The 20,462-nt window shown below is 34.3% G+C and overlaps 1 protein-coding gene across 6 annotated transcripts in view; it reads right to left on the bottom strand.

The window, feature by feature from the left end:
- DCAF6 (DDB1 and CUL4 associated factor 6) overlaps positions 1–20,462 on the bottom strand; it is a 180,342-nt gene that overhangs the window by 88,549 nt on the left and 71,331 nt on the right. For all 6 annotated transcript variants that reach the window (XM_010846012.1, XM_010846013.1, XM_010846014.1 and 3 more), the window contains exons 5-7: positions 10,049–10,162; positions 7,470–7,605; positions 5,202–5,416 (exon numbers count right to left, since the gene is read on the bottom strand). In XM_010846012.1, the coding sequence (XP_010844314.1) occupies positions 5,202–5,416; positions 7,470–7,605; positions 10,049–10,162 (465 nt within the window). The remainder of the gene's footprint in view (positions 1–5,201; positions 5,417–7,469; positions 7,606–10,048; positions 10,163–20,462) is intronic.

Genomic DNA, 20,462 nt, shown 5'->3' with positions numbered 1-20,462 from the left:
TATTGTAACTAATGCTGCTATGAACATACACCCAAGTTTTTATGGGGACATGTTTTCGATTTTCTTGGGTATATAATCTAGCATGGAATTGCTAAATCATATGATAGCTTCCATGTTTAAATTTTGAGGAACTGCCAAGCTGTTTTCCAAGGCACCTGTGCTATTTCATATTCCTACCAGTAATGTATGAGGGCTCTGATTTCTCCACATTTTCATGAACACTTACACTTGTCACTGGCTTTTTTAGTCAATCTAGTAAGTATGAAGTGGTACCCCACTGTGGCTTTGATCAGTGATGTTAAACATCTCCATATGTGCTTAATGGCCATTTGTATATCTTTTTTGGAGAAACGTCTATTCAAATTCTTTATCAATTTTTAATTAAGATATTTATCTTTTTATTGTTGAGTAACAAGTGTTCTTTATATAACATATTCTGGATACTAGATTCTAAATCATAAACTAGATGTATGATTTGCAAATATTTTCTCCAGTGTTGTGGGTCACTCCCTTATATTTTAACATAACATTCACTTTTTCCTCCGCACAATTTAGCAAGTTTTGATAGAAATTTAGTGATAGCTTAGTGATAAATTTTCTACTTTCTCCTGGAAATGATACTGAGCAACAAGGAGAATGGGAGTGGGGTGGGGTAGTGGGAAAATGGGGGACTTTCCATTCTCAGCAAAGGAAACAGAAACCCCTCTAAAATATTCCATATTATATATAAGTATGGTTAAAAGCAACTGAGAATAACAAAACCTGCAGAGGAAGTCACAAGTGTGAAAAGGAAAAATTAGAAGATGCCTAGTGTGGTAGTTGTTTAAATGTCAGACAAATAATCATTTCCAGAGAGAGCCTCACCCTGTATAAAAACTGTACTTAGAATAATAAACTAGAGCTCTGTTCCATGGTTACAAGAGAGAAATTTCTATTATACAGGCAAAGAACTGATGCTATAGTCTCAGCAAGTATATCTGGAACAAGATCTTCAAGTTAAAAACAGTCTCAAGTTTGATTTTTTGAGATATGCGAAATAATCTACAGTCCTGAAAATGGTACAGTCGGTCATTCCATAAAAAACCCTGAAAATGATATTCAGTCAGTAATTCCATAAAAAATTTTTCAGCACCTTTTATGTGTCAGCCACTACACTTTGTATCAGGGCAAGATCAACAGACAAAACATAGAAAAATTCTCAATGTAACAGAGTTTACAAAATACATGAAATTAAACAAGTAAAATATACAGAGAAAGTCGTGTTATACAATAAAATTAGGTAGAAAAGGGAGATAGGTAGTACCAGAGAATTAAGGGATACAATTCTAAATAATGTGGTATGCTAGGGTCTAATGGAGAAAAAAAACAAGCGCAAAGCACTGTAAGAGGTAAAGGAAGAAGAAATCCAGATAATCTGGAGGAGGTCATTTCAGGCAAAGTAAATGCAAAAACTGTAAGGCAGAAGCACACTTAGCCTGCCTGAGTAAATAAGTAACTGGATGTGGCTAGAGCGGAGCAAACAAAGCAGAGAGCCGTAGAAGTGACAAGAACCAGGTAACACGAGATCTTGAAGCCACTGTATGGACCTCAATTTTGAGTGAGGTGGTGAGCCATTGTGGAGTGTGAATCAGAACAGTGGCATCATTTGACCTATGTCTTAAAAGATTACTTTGGCTACTGTGTAGCTAAAGGATTGGAGAGGGTGGTATGAAAGCAGGGACCTAGTAAGAAAGGTATCATAATAATCCAGGATAGGTGCTGATGCCTTGGATCAGTGTTAGTGGTAGAATGGGAAGTAATACTAACACATTTTAGTTACAGGTTCCCCCTGCTATCTGAAAGCAGAATGCTCCTATGAAACCCTTCATAAGTCAAAGTGGAGTAACACAAAGAAGCAATTACGTTAAGACACATCTTGCTAACTGATGCACAAAATAAATCAAGATAAGGCACAGATGTTTACAGACACAACTCAATACTCAGAGCTTAATGCTGAGATATAAACACAATTCAAAGCCAGGGCAGCTTGACACTGAAATGCCAAGTGTAGCTCCCTGGGAAGGAGTGTGGTGGCACCAAGCGCCACTCAGGGTGCACACTGCAACAATCAATAGGCACTGTTTCCACTTTTCACCTTTCTTTTCTGTAAAAGTGAAAATCCTCTTTGGATGTTTTAGTCAGTGAAATCAAGTACTGATGCAGGTCTTCAGTAAAAGCAAAGCGATATAGAAGCAAACTTTCAAAAAGCTGGGGACACCTGTAAAACTTTTAGGAATAAATCATGAGGACCAGGAGAAAATGAGAGATGGGATTCAACAAAGCAGTCCAATAACGTGCTAAGTAGGTGGGGAAAAAATGTCAAAAAGATATGAGAGAAAAAAAGAAAAGACAATAGAAAGAAAAAAAGGAATACCAAAATAAAAGAAAATGAGAAGTGGAAAAAAATCTGAATAAGACAAAAGAATATGGTAAATAAAGAAGGGGAACATGAACCCCCTGGTGGTCCGGTGCCTTGGATGCCATGCTTTCACTGTGAGAGCCAGGATTCAGTCCCTGGTGGGGAACTGAGACCCCACATGCTGTGCAACATGGTCAAAAAAAGGGAGCAGGAGCAAAGGGGAAATTATTAGAGGATATAGGAAATAATCCTGGAGAAGGAAAAGGCTACCCACTATAGTATTCTGGCCTGGAGAATTCCATGGACTGTATTCCACGGGATTACAAAGAGTTGGACACGACATGACTGAGCAACTTTCATTCACTCAAAGGAAATAATATAGAAAAGAGACCCTACGAATTACATAAAAATATGAAAACACAAGAAAAAATCATATATTAAACTTGTATTCATACTTTAAAAACCTGCTCAACACTTTTCTTATTCTCCCAATTAAAAACAATTATTTTCTTTGGTCTACTTATATGGAACAATTCTTATATACAATTATGTTATTTTAACTTTCACACATTTATTTATAAATCTTACTCTTTTATCTATTTATTTGCAAACTCATGAATGACAGGTCATATCTTTGTCACAGTCAGCCTTGATTTTCTCAAGTTTAGTAGATAGTACTACTGCTGCTGCTGCTAAGTCGCTTCAATCATGTCCAACTCTGTGCGACCCCAGAGATGGCAGCCCACCAGGCTCTGCCGTCCCTGGGATTCTCCAGGCAAGAACATTGGAGTGGGTTGCCATTTCCTTCTCCAGTAGATAGTACAGTAGATACCAAATAACTATTTGGTGAGCTGAGAAGAGCCTGTCTGAACATTACTACAAAGAATTTAACATAAAACACTGAAAGAAAAGATAGTTATATTAAGAGGAAGACAGTTTATTAATTTCTTTTCCTAGACAGACCTGTAAATTGTTTCATTACAATAAGCATAATTTTTATACCTTTAATCCATTTTCAGAATTATTTTTCTTAATTCAGTTAATTCAACAAAGAACACTGAGAAAAACATGTTAAAAAAAACAACTGCTCATGACTCAGCCTCATTCACTCTGATTATATAAACATCCTTTGGCTAAGTTTTCTATGGCATAAAAGCTAGTTGGCTTGCTTAAAATGTTTCTGCATTTCCCACTCTTTCATTATGTAACAATGTTCACAAAGTTTGACTGTAACATTACTAAAGCTCATTCTTTCAAGAGGAAATTACATAGTAACAACAGACTTTATGTTTTCAATCAGACCTCTAATCTCAAAACTAGCTTTCATTAGCAACATACTCTCTTCACAAATTTCTTAATTCAGTTAAATATAGTGCCACATGTAATCTTGGATTTTTTTTTTATTTTATAACCCTATCAACCTGCAAATATAAGAACTGGATTTAATTTTGCATCTCATAGGAATTACAAAATCATTGTTGTTCTTTAGTACCTTTAAAATGTATTTATTAGTAAGAGGTGAACCAATACTTAACAGTCACTGATAATTAATAAAAAGCAACGGTTTACTTCAAAAGACATTAACAATCCAAAGAATAGAATGGTTAAACACAGGACATGTTAAAAAAAAAAAAAAAACCCAAAGTGAAAAACACAAGGCGAAAGAAGCTTAAGAGGCAAACGTTATTCTACTGCTGTGTACTGTCAATGACATATTATTTCTGGTTTCTGCTTTTCCCTGGGTTCGATCCCTGGGTTGGGAAGATCCCCTGGAGAAGGAAATGGCAACCCACTCCAGTACTCTTGCCTGGAAAATTCCATGGACTGAGGAGCCTGGTAGACTACAGTCCATGGGGACACAAAGAGTCTGACACAACTGAGCAACTTCACTTTCACTTTTCTGCTTTTCCTAAGAAAATGACTGATAATTTTAAAGTCATTTTAGGAACAATAATTCTTTCACCTATCTTTCAAAACATAATATATATGTATCTAGAAATTGATGAAGAAAAGGGTATCTATAGATACCAGTTCAGTTCAGTTCAGTCACTCAGTTGTGTCCAACTCTTTGCAACCCCATGGACTGCAGCATGCCAGGCTTCCCTGTCCATGACCAAATCTCAGAGCATGCTAGATACAGGTATGTATATAGATACATACATACATACATATATATATATATATATAAAATGTACTGTATCAACTTCCAAGGCACTAAATGTTTACATACACCTACCAATAGGAGTTTCACCTATTACCATTTACTATTCATATATAGACAGCAAGCTCCTCCTCTACTGATTCTGTATATGTGTTGTGCTGTGTGCAAATGTCACTAGCTCATAACTGTGACCAAGGCAGAATCAGAAGAGAGGAAGGACCACTATCCACCTGTGAACAGTAAATATTTTTGCATGAAATAAACAGTAAGTCTCTTGGAAGCTTATACATCACATTTTTTTTTTTAATTTTAATTACCTTTTCTGCAACTGTCAGAACTGGTACTATTTCTTGGTGCTGCTATACATCCATAAACTTGGAGAAACATTTTGCTATTAGACATTTACTCTTTTAAAATATTATATAATACTTTCATCGGGTACCTTTTCCTTATTTATTACTCCCATTCTTTCATGCATGTTTCACGTCTTTGCTCCACAGACTGTAAATTCCGTGAAAACTCACTCTATTTTTTGAAGCCCTTAAGGCTTCAAATTTAGGAGTTACTGAATTAATGCCCCAAGAGTTAGTGAATTAATGTTTTCTGAATCAAATAAAAGAACATAGCTCTGAGTAAATTTACCTCTTCTCTTCTCTCTTCTGCAGAAGGAGTTTTAAGTTCTCGTGCTGTATCATCTTTTGGGTCAAAAAGATATATATAATCTGAAGAGTAACTAACAAGAATCTCTTGACCATCTTCACTGTAACACAGAGATGTCACCCTGCATGACTTATTATTAAGATGGGAAGGGATAAAACGAGCAACCATTCCAGTAGTTCCTCGGCCTGCGTAATTCCCTAGTAAGAAAAAAGAAATTGTTTAAAATTCATAATGTTTTTCAAGAAAAACACTTTAAAAACTCATCTGAATTATAAGATATGTATTTAATGTAGCAAAGTAAATCCAAGCTATCATATTTTATTTCTGGAAAATACTCTGTAATCAATAGTCAGATTTTGTAACAAAATGAAAAAGAATACAACATAAAGGTTATATTATCTTCCAAAAAGAATTCATGATTTTCTAGAATTCCAGATTAAGTCAATGTGGTTTTTTTCCCCAAAATATTAGCTATTTAATCATTTAAAATGATCTATAATTAGAGTCATACTAAATCATCTCTTAAAATTCTCCAAATTAAGATAATATAATTTTCATAAGGTAAATCAGAAAGTTGACATTTACTAATATACTAGATAAAACAGTATAGTATCTATTTAATAAGACTTATCTTTTACTTTATATCACTAAAAGATTTTTTATTGGTGTGAAATTCTCCTCATAAAATAACAGAGTGGGAACATTACTTTAATTTTAATTAATTTTGACAGTCATCAATATAATGCAATATGACAGGGAGAGTTACAATTGGCACTTGGTGCTTTCCAGGCCCAAACATGCTAAATTTCCACAAAGCTGCATTATCTTGCACTCTGAGGTTTTGCCTTGCCCAAAACAGCAATCACGTCTCATCCACTGAGATATGATAGTTGGGCCTACAGTTTCATATTATATTACTACCGTTCCCATTAAATATGCATATTCAAATAGATAAGACTTCTCAATCACAGTGCAAAAAATGAAAAAAGATCCCATCTGGTTTTCCCATTTCAATAGTGTATGTCCATTTTCACTGGACATAAACTAACATTGAGATAAACACTGTTAATTTATGATCAAGTCCACTTTTATTTTTATTTATAAATCTTTATATATACATGGGGTGTGTATGTGTGTGTGAGAGAGAGAGGAAATCTTGACATTCCTAACAGAAGTTGGCTCTGAAGTGAATATTTGAGAAGTGGTTTGATCTCAAAGCAAATAAGGAACAAATAAGAGTTTAAGGCAAATTCAAATTCAGTCCTGCAGCACCATTTACAGTACTTTAAATAGGCTACATGAGATGATTAGATAGCATTACCGACTCAATGGACATGAGTTTGCGCAAATGCCAGATGATGGAGGGCAGAGAAGCCTGCTGTGCTGCAGTCCCTGGGGTCACAAAGAGTTGGACAGGACTTAGCAACTGAACAGTAAGAAGATAGGCTATGAAGTAGGCATGAACATATGATATACATTAATACACACACAAGTCACTGTTCTTTCCTAAACTTTTCTCCCCACCACGCTTACTATTGAAAAGATGGCAAGGAGAAATCAGGAGAGCTAAATGTTGTGGGCTGAAGTGTGTCCCCTGAAAATTTCATGTATACCAAGAACCACAGAATGTGATCTTATTTAGAAATAAGGTCTTTGTAGATGTAATAATTATCAAGATGAGGTCACAGTGGATTACAATGGACCTTAAATACAACTTAACTAGTGTCCTTATAAGGGGGAAATGTAGACAGACATACACACAGGAGAGAATGGCATGTCAAGACGGAAGCAGAAATTCGACTGATACATTTAAAAGCCAAGGGATGCTAAAGATTGTCAGCAACCTCCAGAACATAAGAAAAAAGCAGGCAAAACATTCTTCCAGACAGCCTCCAACAGAAAACCACCCTGCAACACCTTGATTTCAGACATTAAGCCTCCAAATATGTGAGAGAATAAATTTGTTATTTTAAGTCACCCAATTTATAATAATTTGTTACAACAGCTCCAGGAAACTAATACATGTAGTGCTACAACATTCTAAAGTGATAAACTGCAAAAGTATCACCTTGATGGGGTCATAAAAACTTGGTGAAATGCTATTTTTTATAATAATCCATAGTATTTAAATAAATTCTATATACTGAATTTTATGTCAAACTAAAGAAATTTTAAAATCATAACAGGTCAAAAAGATTTATCCCTTGAACTGATACAGTCTCATATTTTCTCTAATATATGTTCTTTTACCTGTAGCTCTTGTGCCCAGCATTCGCCGATCATATATACGTACTGAGCTATCAGAACAACCAACAGCAAGATAATATGGTATTGGTGGACAAATAGCTACTGATGTGGCAGCACGTCGGCAGTTAATTAAAATATCCTACAAAAGATAAAAGAACATCAGTTACACAAGTTGTACAACAGACAATAATCTACTTAAAACATTTTCCCTTCAATTAGAAGAAAATCTTTCTCAGAAATCCTAATTCAGCTGGTATGACAATGAAGCAGAAAAAACAACATGCTTCCTAAATATTCCCATACTCAAGAATAAAATGAACATTATCTTTAAAAATACTAAAAAATGCAAATATTTCCTATGCAATATGTCATTACATTAATATCATTAAAAATGCCTGCTATTATTGGTCCACTGGACAGTAAAGATGGAGGTATAATCCACCTTTGTCTATGATAAGTATATTGATTATATTATATGGTACTCATGATATCTTAATTTTAGTTATTAAAATATAATACAAGTATCATGACCTGATTTTTAAAAACCAGGACTTTATAAAACCATCCTCCTCCTCACCAGTTCAAAATCAAAGTACGTACACACATATATACAAACTATGTCTGAGACAGGCTTTATGATAATGTCACTACTTCTCTCTACACAAGCATTAGAAAATGTAAGGGCTATCATCCCCAAAATATAGTCTTAAGATATTCTGTTAATATACTCTTTTGTCCATAAGCTAATCCCTCACTCCTCTCAGAAAAGCCAAGTGTTTTAGTTACATTTATGCTTTTTACACATTTAATTATTGACCTCAGAACTTTATTCCTATCACAAAGAACTTGTTCATCAAATTCCATTCATCATTCTAAATTTTTAGTACTTAAGAATTAACCTACTTACCTGCTTTCTTTATACTCTATCTGTTCACTTTACATATAAGACTTCAGAAGTATTACTGAGGAAAAATACAACAGTATCTTACTGTTGCTGTTTTAGTCACTAAGTAGTATCTGACTCTTTTGCGATCCCATGGACTGTAGCCCACCAAGCTCCTCTGTCCATGAGATTTCCCAGGCAAGAATACGGGAATGAGTTACCATTTCCTTCTCCAGGGGATCTTCCTGACCCAGGGATCGAACTCACATTTCCACCTATTGTCAGGTGGATTCTTTACCACTGAGCCACCAGGGAAGCCCTTATTAGTTTTATTTATTCTTTCATTTTACAACAAAGTTTCTGATTATAAAAGCAAAATTAAATCCAACTACACTGTACAATACTACTTAAAAGAATCTGACTTAACAAATTTTAGGACTTATTATTTAACAAAAAACAGGCATACCAAATGCCCCTCATAAACAACCGGCTATTTCAAACTTATTTCAGCCTTCAGTTCAACACTCCTAGTTGTATATGTGTACACATATACAACACAAAAACTAACAAAAATTTTTTATTTCTATTTTTTTCTTTTTCTTCTCTGTTTTGAAGTATAAAATAATCTCTTCTCCTAAGGCATGTTAACAACAACAACTAGTTTCATTAGCGAACACTCAACCTGATTATGCAACCCACTCCAGGATTCTTGCCTGGAAAATCCCATGGACAGAGGATCCTGGAGGGAGGGCTACAGTCCACAGGGTCACAAAGAGTCAGACACGACTGAGTGACTAACACTAACAACCTGGTTACTAGTCATCTTTTTTCTTTTTGGTAACTGTCAAGAAAAATGTATTTAGAGTACTTTAAAAAATTTTTTTAATTGGAAGATAACTGTTTTACAATATTGTATTGGTTTCTGCCATACATCTTAGCCATAGGCTGGCAGTATTTTCTTATTTCATTTACAACTCCAAAAAGATCTGAGACAAAAGCTACTGTCTCTGAGTAACATTTAGGGTTAGTAGTCTGGGGCCTTAGACTGACTGATTTCACAAATGTTTTTCAAGTTTAAAATACCATTTTAAAAAATACAAAACTAAGGCCACTCTCAACTTCTGACGCGGCCCACACTCTAAATAAATCCACTTCTTATTCAACTACTCCGCAAAATACAAAATTGACAGTGAAGCTCTATGTTTAGAGAAATGAGCTAAATCAGCAATGAACATGTTGATAAAATGGTACCTAATTGTCTAAAACAAAAGATATATTAATAAATCTTGGATTACAGGACAGGGTAAAAATAAAGAGAAGACATCAAACTACTACATGCTTTTATCACTGCTACTGGTAAAGCCAAAGCTGCCTCCATACATAAATGAAATTCTTCAAGTTTTTACAGTGCCATGGTATATACTGAACAATTATATAAATCTTCATAAATGTATCTGAATTCCCCAGTTTAATATACATTCCTTAACTTTGCTACTAACACTTTAATTATGAAAATTTTAATACAAAATTAAAATTTATAAAATAATTTTAATTATTTTATAATTAAAATACATATTTATTAAATATTTTAAAAATAAAAAATTTTACCGATAAGCTCATAACCCAGAGATAACTTACTGTCCAACTTTAACTTTAATCTTAATTTTTTTCATTATTTATATAAAAACTTGATTCTTACATCTTTGCAATCTTCTTTTGTACAGCTAGTTTTGATGCGTGTATCAAACCACCTAACAGTTCCATCTTCACCACAAGACAGAAAGGTATACGGGTCATTAGGTACAGTCATAATCTGAAGATGGAAAGGTAATTGTACAGGTAATGTTAGTGAACATTTAAACAGATGGCTTTGAAAAATATTACTGCTATATCACAAAATGATTAAGGCAAAAGCAACTAAGAACAATTTATTGGAATTATTTATGACTTACCCATACCATAATGCAAAACAGTGCTATACATACAAATATATGCAAAATGTAACTGCTGAATTAATGTGATTCATTTACTCTCATTTGAAATTAATGTACCTCCAGACTCAAAATTCTTTAAAATTACAAATGCCTTACAACATGACAAGAAAAATCCTGCCCCTGAATAGTCAAATTTTTATGTTTTCTGGATATGAATTTACACGTGCTTTAGAAACAAAGTAAAAAATTTTCTTCTCTGACAATCATTATAAAACCCTGTAGTGCCAAATCAAGCATTCAAATTGACCTCTCAAAAAAATTTTGAGTGATGGTAATGGTTCTATAACCACACAAAAGTACTAAATTGTCATGAAGTGTATAGTTAAAAATGGTAGGAATGGCAAATGTCACATTATGCATATTTTATAAAAAATTAAAAATTTTTAAAGAAATGAAACATTTTAGATATTCCTATATCTATTTCTGGTTTAGCAATAAGGCTGTAAATTGAGGCTCTGTGTACCCTCCTATCCAACATATTCCCCCCACCCTTCTCTGTCCCAAGAAATAGAAACTACCAAAATTGGGTGTTTAGCAGTTCCACAGAGACTTTTATGCACCCATAAACAATGGAAAGTAGGTTCCCATGTTTTAAAACTTTGTATACTCAAAAAGGTATTCAGATTAACTAGTCTTCAAGGAAATACAAATTATATTTGTATTCATTAGGTATTTATTAGGATTTGTATATATTAGGATTAAATATAAATTATAATCCTAAGTAAATATCACTAGACATCGCTGGAATGACCGAAGTGAAAGGGATTTGATAATATCAAATGTCACTGAGGATATAGAACAACTAGAGCTCTCAAACATCATTGATGAGACGGTAAAATGGTATCATCACTTTGAAAAACCATGTGTTAGTATCTGCTGAAGTGGTAATATGCTTCTTCTATGGCCCAGCAATTCCACTACAAATAAATGTCATAGTCATCTAAAGATGTGTACTACAATGTTCAAGGCAGCACAATTCATATTAAATATTTGAAAGAACCCAAATAACCAGAAAGACAATAAGAATGGAAATTTTGATTTATTCTTAAAATAAAATATTAAAGCAATAACAATAAACAAACACATTATTCTCAAGTTACATAAAACCAGTGACTAAAAGTAAGAAAATTTCTTGCCAGAAACGAGTGGAGAAACATCTTTAAAGCAGCAAAAGAAAAAAACTATCAAACTAGAATTCTATATCCACAGATATATCTTTCTAAAACAAAAATAAAAGACTTTTTCAAAAATAAAAATCCTGAAAGACTATTCAATAACACAGAAGTTAGCAAAGTTACCTATCAATCATTATTTTTATAAGAGTTTATATGAAACTCGGCCATATCAAGTCATTTACATATTATCCAAGTCTGTTTTCCTGATACAATACATATTTGAGTAGTTGTGATAGATTATATGGCTCCCAAAGCCTAAAATATATACTATCCTGTTACAGGATAATTTTCTGTAAACCCTTACATTAACAGGCCAGCACAATATAACTGTATTTTTTAAAATTTTTCATGTAAAAAGAAAATAATACCAGTAGTAATCTGGATCTATGCAAAGGAATAAAAGATTGGAAATAATAAATATGCCAGTAAATATAACATATTTTTTGTTTTAAAATATTTTTAAAGATAATTATTAAAAGAAGAATATTAACAATGTATTAAGGAGTTTATAAAGTATGTAAGAATAAAAGGTTAAAAAAAAAAACGAATTTCTAGGAGAGGAAAAATGGGAGCAGAGTGTTGTAAGATTCTTATACCATATTGAAGTGGTACAATATTACTTGATGGTATACTGTGATAAAGTTTATGATATATAATTCCTAAAGCATACACTAAAACAATAACAAAGCGTCACAGCTAATATATCAACAAAGGAGATAAAGTAGAATCACAAAAATACTCAGTTCTTCTAGAAGAAGAGGGGAAAATTGATGGAACAGGAAAAGAGAAAAAACAAAAACCAAGACACAAAATTTAAATTCAGCAACTTCTATACCAATTATATGAACTATAAATGATTAAATACAGCCCAATTAAAAAGCAGACATTGCTAGACTGGATTAAAAAAAACCTATAAATTGATTATAAGAATGAAATATAAAACCACAGATAGGTAGACTAAAAGTAAAAGGATAGAGGAAAGAAATACCACAGTAACTATAAAGATGGGAAAGCTAGATCTGCTGCGTGTGTATGTGTATTTGTTGCTCAGTAGAGTCCGACTCTTTGTGATCCGATGGGCTGTAGCCCACCACGCTCCTCTGTCCGTGGAATTCTCCCGGCAAGAATACTAGAGTGGGTAGCCAATCCCTTCACCAGGGGATCTTCCCAACCCTGGGGTCAAGCCCAAGTCTCCTGCATTACAGGCAGATTCTTTACTAACCGAGCCACCAGGAAGTCCCAGATTTGCTATATAAACAGCAAATTTCAAAACAAAGAGTATAACGGGAATAAAGAGAGTCATTTTACAATTATAAATGAGTCAATCCATGAACAGAAACATTAAAATCCTGAATGTTTAGGTACTTAAAAACAGATCTTCAAAATATATGAAGCAAAAAGTGAAATCAACAATACGAAAATATTAAGATCTCAACATTAATCTTTCAATAACTGATACAACAAGTGATCAGAAAATCAGTAACTACATAGAAGAACTGAACATGGTTATCAGCCACTTTGACATAATTGATATTTATGGAACATTCCACAAACAAAAAACTAAACATTTTTTAAATGCATAAGATAAATTTACCAACAGACTATATTCTGGGACATAAAACCAGACTGATTAAAATTTAAAAGATTCACATCATACAAAGCACATATTTAACTATAAATTAAAAATTAGAAATCAGTCCATACAAAGACAGTTAAATGATTAAAACACCTTCAACTGCAATAACCCAAAGGGGAAAAATTAATATTAGTTCAAATATTTCCAAGTATTTGGAAACTAAATGACACACTTCTCAATAAACAATGAATCAAGGAAGAAATCACAATGGAAATTAGAAAATACATTTAATACAAGAGAAATGAAAGTTCAGTATATCAAAATTAGGGAAACCTAAGGAAATACTCAGATTTCCCCAGTGGCTCAGCAGTAAAGAAACCACCTGCAATGCAGGAGACACAGGTTTGATCGATCCCTGGGTGGGGAAGATTCCCTGGAGGAGGGAATGGCAACCCACTGCAGTAACCTTGCCTGGAAAATCCCATGGACAGAGAAGCCTGGTGGGCTACATGTAGTTCATGGGGTCGCGGAAGAGTCAGACACTGCTGAGCAACTAAAAAACAACAAAGAAACTACCCAGCAACTAAAAAACAGCAAAGAAATACTCAGTGGAAATTTTGTTTTACTAATTGCCTCTACTGGAAAGGATAAAGGTCTCAAATCAGTCACTTGAGCCTCTATTTTAAGAAAGTAGAAGAAAGAGAACAATGAAACCCACCACAGTAAACAGAGAAGAAAGGAAAAAGCAGAGATCAAAAACAGAAGAAAAAAAAAAGTAAAGTAGAGAAAATCATGGAAACCAAAGTTGGTTCTTAGAGACAATCATTAAAATCAATTGGATCTCTTATCAGGCTGATAAGAAAAATAAAAAGAGAGAGGGAATACAAACTATCAATATCAAGAATGTTGGAGGTGGTATCACTATAGATTTCTACAGATGTTAAAAGGATATGGGGACTTTTCCTGGTGTCCAATGTCTAACAGTCTTTACTCCCAACACAAGGAGCCCAGGTCCAATCCTTAGCAGTGAGCTAGATCCCATGTGCTACAATTAAGACCCAGCACAGACTGGGATTCCCGGGTAGCTGAGCTGGTAAACAATCTACCTGCAAAGCAGGAGACCTGGGTTTGATCCCTGGGTGGGGAAGGCTCCCCTGGAGGAGGACACTCCATATTTTTGCCTGGAGAATCCCTATGGACAGAAGAGCCTGGCAGGCTACAATCCATGGGGTTGCAAAGAGTCGGACAGGACTGATTGACTAAGCACAGCACAGCAGACAAATAAATAAAAATATTTAAAAAAAAAGAGTATAGTGAGTATTGTGAACAATACCCACAAATTCAGCAATATAGGTGAAAGACAGGTTCCTTAAAATGGATAAAATATTGAAGCCATTAAAGCGTAAAGATACAGCCTGAATAACCAAATATTCATTTTAAGAATTAAATATGTAGTTATAAACATCCTACAAAGAAAACTCCAGGATCAGATGGCTTTATTGGTAAATGTTCCCAAAGGTATAAAAACAAATACTACCACTTCTATACAAACTCTTTCAGGAAAATGAAAAGGACAAACATTACAAGTTACCCCAAAGGATCAGCATTATGCTGACAACAAAACCATATAGTGCTTAGGAATACATCTGCAAAAAAAAAAAACCCTTAACAAACACAACAACACAGAAAATGGGTAATATATAAAGTATGACTGTGAGGTTCATCTCTAGAATGCTAAATTAGTATTAAATTTGAAAAATGAATGTAGTTCACTGTGTTAAGAAACTAAAAGAAAAAACATAAAATTTTTTTTCAAATAATGCAGAGAAAAACATTTGACAAAATCCAACATCCATTCCTGGTAAGTTTAATATACAAATAGAAAGGAATTAACTGGATAAAAAAGCATTACTAAAATATACTTGCTGTTATACTTAACAGTGAAACATCAAAGATCAGGAAGAATGTTTAGTCTTACTATTTTTATTTAATATTGAACTGAAAATTCTAATAAGTATAACAACAACAACAAAAAAGAAGTCCAGATGGGAAAAAAAAGTAAAAGCGTCTCTATATTCACAGATGACACAATCATCTAAGGAGAAAATTTCTATGTGATTTTCCTTCCTAAAAAGTTATTGGAACCAGTAAGTGAATATAGCAAAATGGGGGGAATATAAGATTGAACATGAAAATACTAGCAACAAAAGCATCAGAAATTGAAATTTTAAAAATAGTACCATTTACAATAATATGAAAAATATGAAATATTTAAGAATAAGTCTTAAGACACACAAAATTATAAAACATTGCCAAGTAAACTTAAAGTCCTAAATAAGGGAGATATACTGTAATCATAGATTGGAAGATTTAACACTGTTGTCAATGCTTCTTAAACTGATATATAGATTCAAATAAACCACAGGAAAAACTGTAGTAAAAATTGACAATTTGATTATCAAAGTCATGTGGAAATACAAAAATCTAAAATACCTTAAACAATTTCAAAAAAGAAGAAAGGACTTATACTACCTGGTTTTAAGTTACAGTAATAAAAACGGGGTAGTACAAGCATAGTGATGAATCACTTGACAAGAAAAAGATACTGCCCAGAAAGAGACAAAAATAGATATGGTCAAATGACCTATGATAATGACGCAAAAAAAAGTTCAGAGGCAAGAAACAATGTTGGAAAACTGGATATCCACATGCAAAATAATGAACTTAAAGCAGATCTCAGACTTTACTAAAAAACTAACACAAAATGGATTCATCAATCTAAATGGAAAACATAAAACTATAGAACTTTTAGGAGAAAATTATTGTGACATTTGGTGAAATAAAGATTTTTACTCATGACATTGGTTCCCCCCTCCAAATAATAAACTTGATAAAATGGACTTTACTGACTCTGAGGAAAAAAACTATAAGTCATATGCCTGAAAAATATAAAGAACAAACTTTTAAAACCCCTCAAAATTCAATAATAAGAATTAAAACAATGGGCAAGGGGCTTCCCTGATGGTCCGGTGTCTAAGACATTGCCCTAATAATACATCGCTGATCAGGGAACTAGATTCTACATGCTACAACTAAGAGGTCACATGCTGCTACAACTCAAAAGATCCTGCATGCCACAACTAACACCCAGAGCAGCCAAATAAAGAAATAAAAATGTTTCTCAAAAACTGGGCAAAAGATCAAACAGACAATTCACCAAAGAAGCACATGAAGAAATGGGAAAACATGATTCAAATCACAGAACAAAGTAAATCTCCAGAAACTGACCCTAACAAAATGGAGATATATGAATTACCTAAAAAAGAACTGAAAGTAATGGTAATAAACAAATTCAGTATGCTATGTGCGTGTGAGTGTGTGCACTAGGTCGCTTCAGGCATTTCTGACTCTGCAATCCCAGGGATTGTAGCCAGCTAGGCTCCTCTGTCTATGGCATTCTCCAGGCAAAAATACTGGAGTGGGTTGCCATGTCCTTCTCCAGGGGATGTTCCTGACCCAGAGATTGAACCCAGGTCTCTTACGTCTCCTGAATTTGCAAGCGGGTTCTTTACTACTAATGCCACATGGGAAGCCCCAATATGCTACAAGGGAATACAAATAGATAACTAAACAAAATCAGGAAAACAATGCATGAACAAAATGACAATCTTACCAGGGAGAAAGAAAATGGAAAAATGAGAGAAACAGAAATGACAGAGTTGAAGAATGTAACTAAATTCACTAGAGGAGGATCAACAACAGGCTCAATCAGGCAGAAAAAGGAAACATCAAATTCAAAAACTTCCATTTGAAATTACCAGGTCAAGAACAAAAGAAGAATGAAGAAAAGTAAAAAGATCTAAGGGAACTTAGAGGATATCACTAAGATGACCAATATGTCCACTATGGGATTTTTCAGAAGGAAAAAGGGGGAGTGGATGGAGAGCTTATCTGAAAAAAAATAATGTCCAAAAACTTCTCAAATCCAAGGAAAAAAAAGAACATCCAGATTCAAGAAACTCAGGAACTTCAACTAGGATGGACCCAGAGAGACCCAAATCAAGACACTATAAACTACTTGTCAAAAGTGACTTAATCTTGAAAGCTGCAAGAGTAACAAGAACCAATACATATAAAGGAGCTCCCATTAGATTAGTGGATTTCTCAACAGAAATATTACCTGTCAGAAGGGAGTAGGATAATATATTCAAAGTGTTGAAAGAAAAAAACCTGCAAACCAAGACTACTATATCCCCCAAAACTGTCCACTACAACTGAAAGGGAAATAAAGACCTTCTCAGATAAAAAGTACAGAAGGTTATCACAAGACCTGCCATACAAGAACTGCTAAACAAAGTCTTTCAAGTTGAAATTAAAGAGTTTAGACAGCAACACAAGCATATGATAATATAAAGATTGTCGCAAAAGTAAATATACAGACAAATACAGAAATCTGTAATATTGTTATGATGGTACAAAATCACTTTTAATTTGAGTACAGAATTTAAAAAATAGAAGCATTAAAAGTTATTATGCTTTTATGATGTTTCTGATACTGATAACAAAGTGCAGGAAGGATGTAAAGGAACACGATTTTTGTATGTGATTTAAGTTAAACTATTCTCAGTGCAAGACAGATTTTGTAACTATGTTTCATGTAGTCCTCATAATAAACACAATGAAAAAAATCTATAAAAGATACCCCCAAAAAGGAGTTAAAGCATGTCACTACAAAAGAAAGAGCAACAACAACAATAAACCACAAGAGAAAGCAGCCAGGACAGAAAAAGAGTGAACAAATATTTGCAGGACATACAGAAAAAAATTTTTAAATGGCACGAATCAGTATTTTCCTATAAGTAACTACTTTAAAGGTAAATGTTACAGTACTAAGGGGGAAGTTTATAGTAATAATTATCTACATTAAAAAAGATCTCAAATCAACAACCTAACTTTACACTTCAAAGAACTGAAAAATAACAAATTAAAGCCAAAGTTAATAGAGAAAGGAAATAATAAAGATTAGAGCAGAAATAAACAATACAGAGAACAAAAAAAAAGGTTTTATTAAAGAGCATCAAAATCAACAAACCCTCACTGAGACTAACAAGAAAAAAGTAATATGATTCAACAAAAATTAGAAATAAAAGAGGAGACATTACACTTATACCACAGAAATAAAAAGGATCCTAAGAGACTATGAACACCACAAATGGAATGACAGAAGAAATTAATAAATTATTAGAAATATACAGCTTACCAAGATAAAAAAGATAAACATAGGGGCAAACCAAACCAACCAACACTACAGTAAGGAGACTGAATTAGTCACCAAAAACATCTGAAGAAAGGAAAGCTCAGACCAGATGGCTTCAAAACATTATGCATATTTAAAAATTTTCCTTCCAAGGGGCAAGAGTCTTTTAATTTCATGGCTGCAGTCATCACCTGCAGTGATTTTGGAGCCCCAAAAAATAAAGTCTCTCACTGTTTCCATTGCCTCCCCGTGCACTGGATGCCATGATCTTAGTTTTCTGAATGATTAAGTTTTAAGCCAGCTTTTTCACTCTCCTCCTTCACTGTCATCAAGAGGCTCTTCAATTCTTCAATTTCTGCCATAAGGGTGGTGTCATCTGTGTATGTGAGGTTACTGATATTTCCCCCAGCAATCTTGATTCCAGCTTGTGCTTCATCCAGCCATGTATGAATTCATTAATCCATGAAATTAAAAGATGCTTGCTCCTCGGGAGAAAAGTTATGATCAACCAAGACACCATATTAAAAAGGACAGACATTACTTTGCCAACAAAGGTCTGTCTAATCAAAGCTATGGTTTTTCTAGTAGTCATGTATGGATATGAGAGTTGGACTATTAAGAAAGCTGAGCACCAAAGAATTCATGCTTTTGAACTGTGGGGTTGGAGAAGACTCTTGAGAGTCCCTTGGACTGCAAGGAGATCCAAGCAGTCCATCCTAAAGGAAATCAGTCTTGAATATTCCTCGGAAGGACTCATGCTGAAGCTGAAACTCCAATACTTTTGCCACCTGATACAAAGAACTGACTCACTGGCAAAGACCCTGATACTGGGAAAGACTGAAGGCAGTAGGAGAAGGGGACAAGAGAGGATGAAATGGTTGGATGGCATCACCGACTCAATGGACATGAGTTTGAGTAAGCTCCAGGAGTTAGTGATGGACAAGGAAGCCTGTTGTACTGCAGTCCATGGGGACACAAAGAGTGGACATGACTGTCTGAACTGAACTGAACTGATATTTAAAAATTTATATCTGTCCTCTCAAACTCTTCCAAAATACTGAAGAGGAGGTAACACTTTCAAACTTATTCTATAAAACAGCTTTACCATGGTACCAAAATTCAGACAAAAATACTAACAGAAAGTGAAACTACAGACCTGTATTATGGATGAATACTGATATCAGACTACCTGACCTGCCTCTTAAGAAACCTGTATGCAGGTCAGGAAGCAACAGATAGAACTGGACAAGGAACAACACACTGGTTCCAAATAGGAAAAGGAGTATGTCAAGGCTGCATATTGTCACCGTGCTTATTTAACTTATATGCAGAGTACATCATGAAGAATACTGGGCTGGAAAGAGCAGAAGCTGGCATCAAGATTGCCAGGAGAAGTAACAATAACGTAAGATATGCAGATGACACCACCCTTATGGCAGAAAGTGAAGAAGAACTAAAGAGCCTCTTGAAAGTGAAAGAGGAGAGTGAAAAAGTTGGCTTAAAGCTCAACATTCAGAAAATTAAGATCGTGGCATCCGGTCCCATCACTTCATGGCAAATAGATAGGGAAACAGTGGAAACAGTGGCTGACTTCGTTTTTAGGGGCTCCACAATCACTGCAGATGGTGATTGCAGCCATGAAATTAAAAGACACTTGCTCCTTAGAAGGAAAGTTATGACCAACCTAGACAGCATATTAAAAAGCAGAGATATTACTTTGTCAAAAAAGGTACACCTAGTGAAGGCTATGGTTTTTCCAGTAGTCATGTATGGATGTGAGTTGGACTATAAAGAAAGCTAAGCACCGAAGAATTGATGCTTTTGAACAGTGGTGTTGGAGAAGACTCCTGAGAGTCCCTTGGACTGCAAGGAGATAAAACCCGTCCATCCTAAAGGAGATCACTCCTGGTGTTCACTGGAAGGACTGATGCTGAAGCTGAAACTCAAATACTTTGGCCACTTGATGCAAAGCACTGACTCACTGGGAAATACCTTGATGCTGGGAAAGATTGGAGGTGGATGAAGAAGGGGACGACAGAGGATGAGATGGTTGGATGGCATCACCAACTCAATGGACATGAGTCTGGATAAACTCCAGGAGTTGGTGATGG

Source organism: Bison bison, unplaced genomic scaffold, assembly GCF_000754665.1.
Source record: "Bison bison bison isolate TAMUID 2011002044 unplaced genomic scaffold, Bison_UMD1.0 scf7180017864229, whole genome shotgun sequence".
NCBI classification, from domain to species: domain Eukaryota; kingdom Metazoa; phylum Chordata; class Mammalia; order Artiodactyla; family Bovidae; genus Bison; species Bison bison.
Note: the sequence above shows the minus strand (reverse complement) of the source record. Positions and strands in the feature narration are given on the sequence as shown.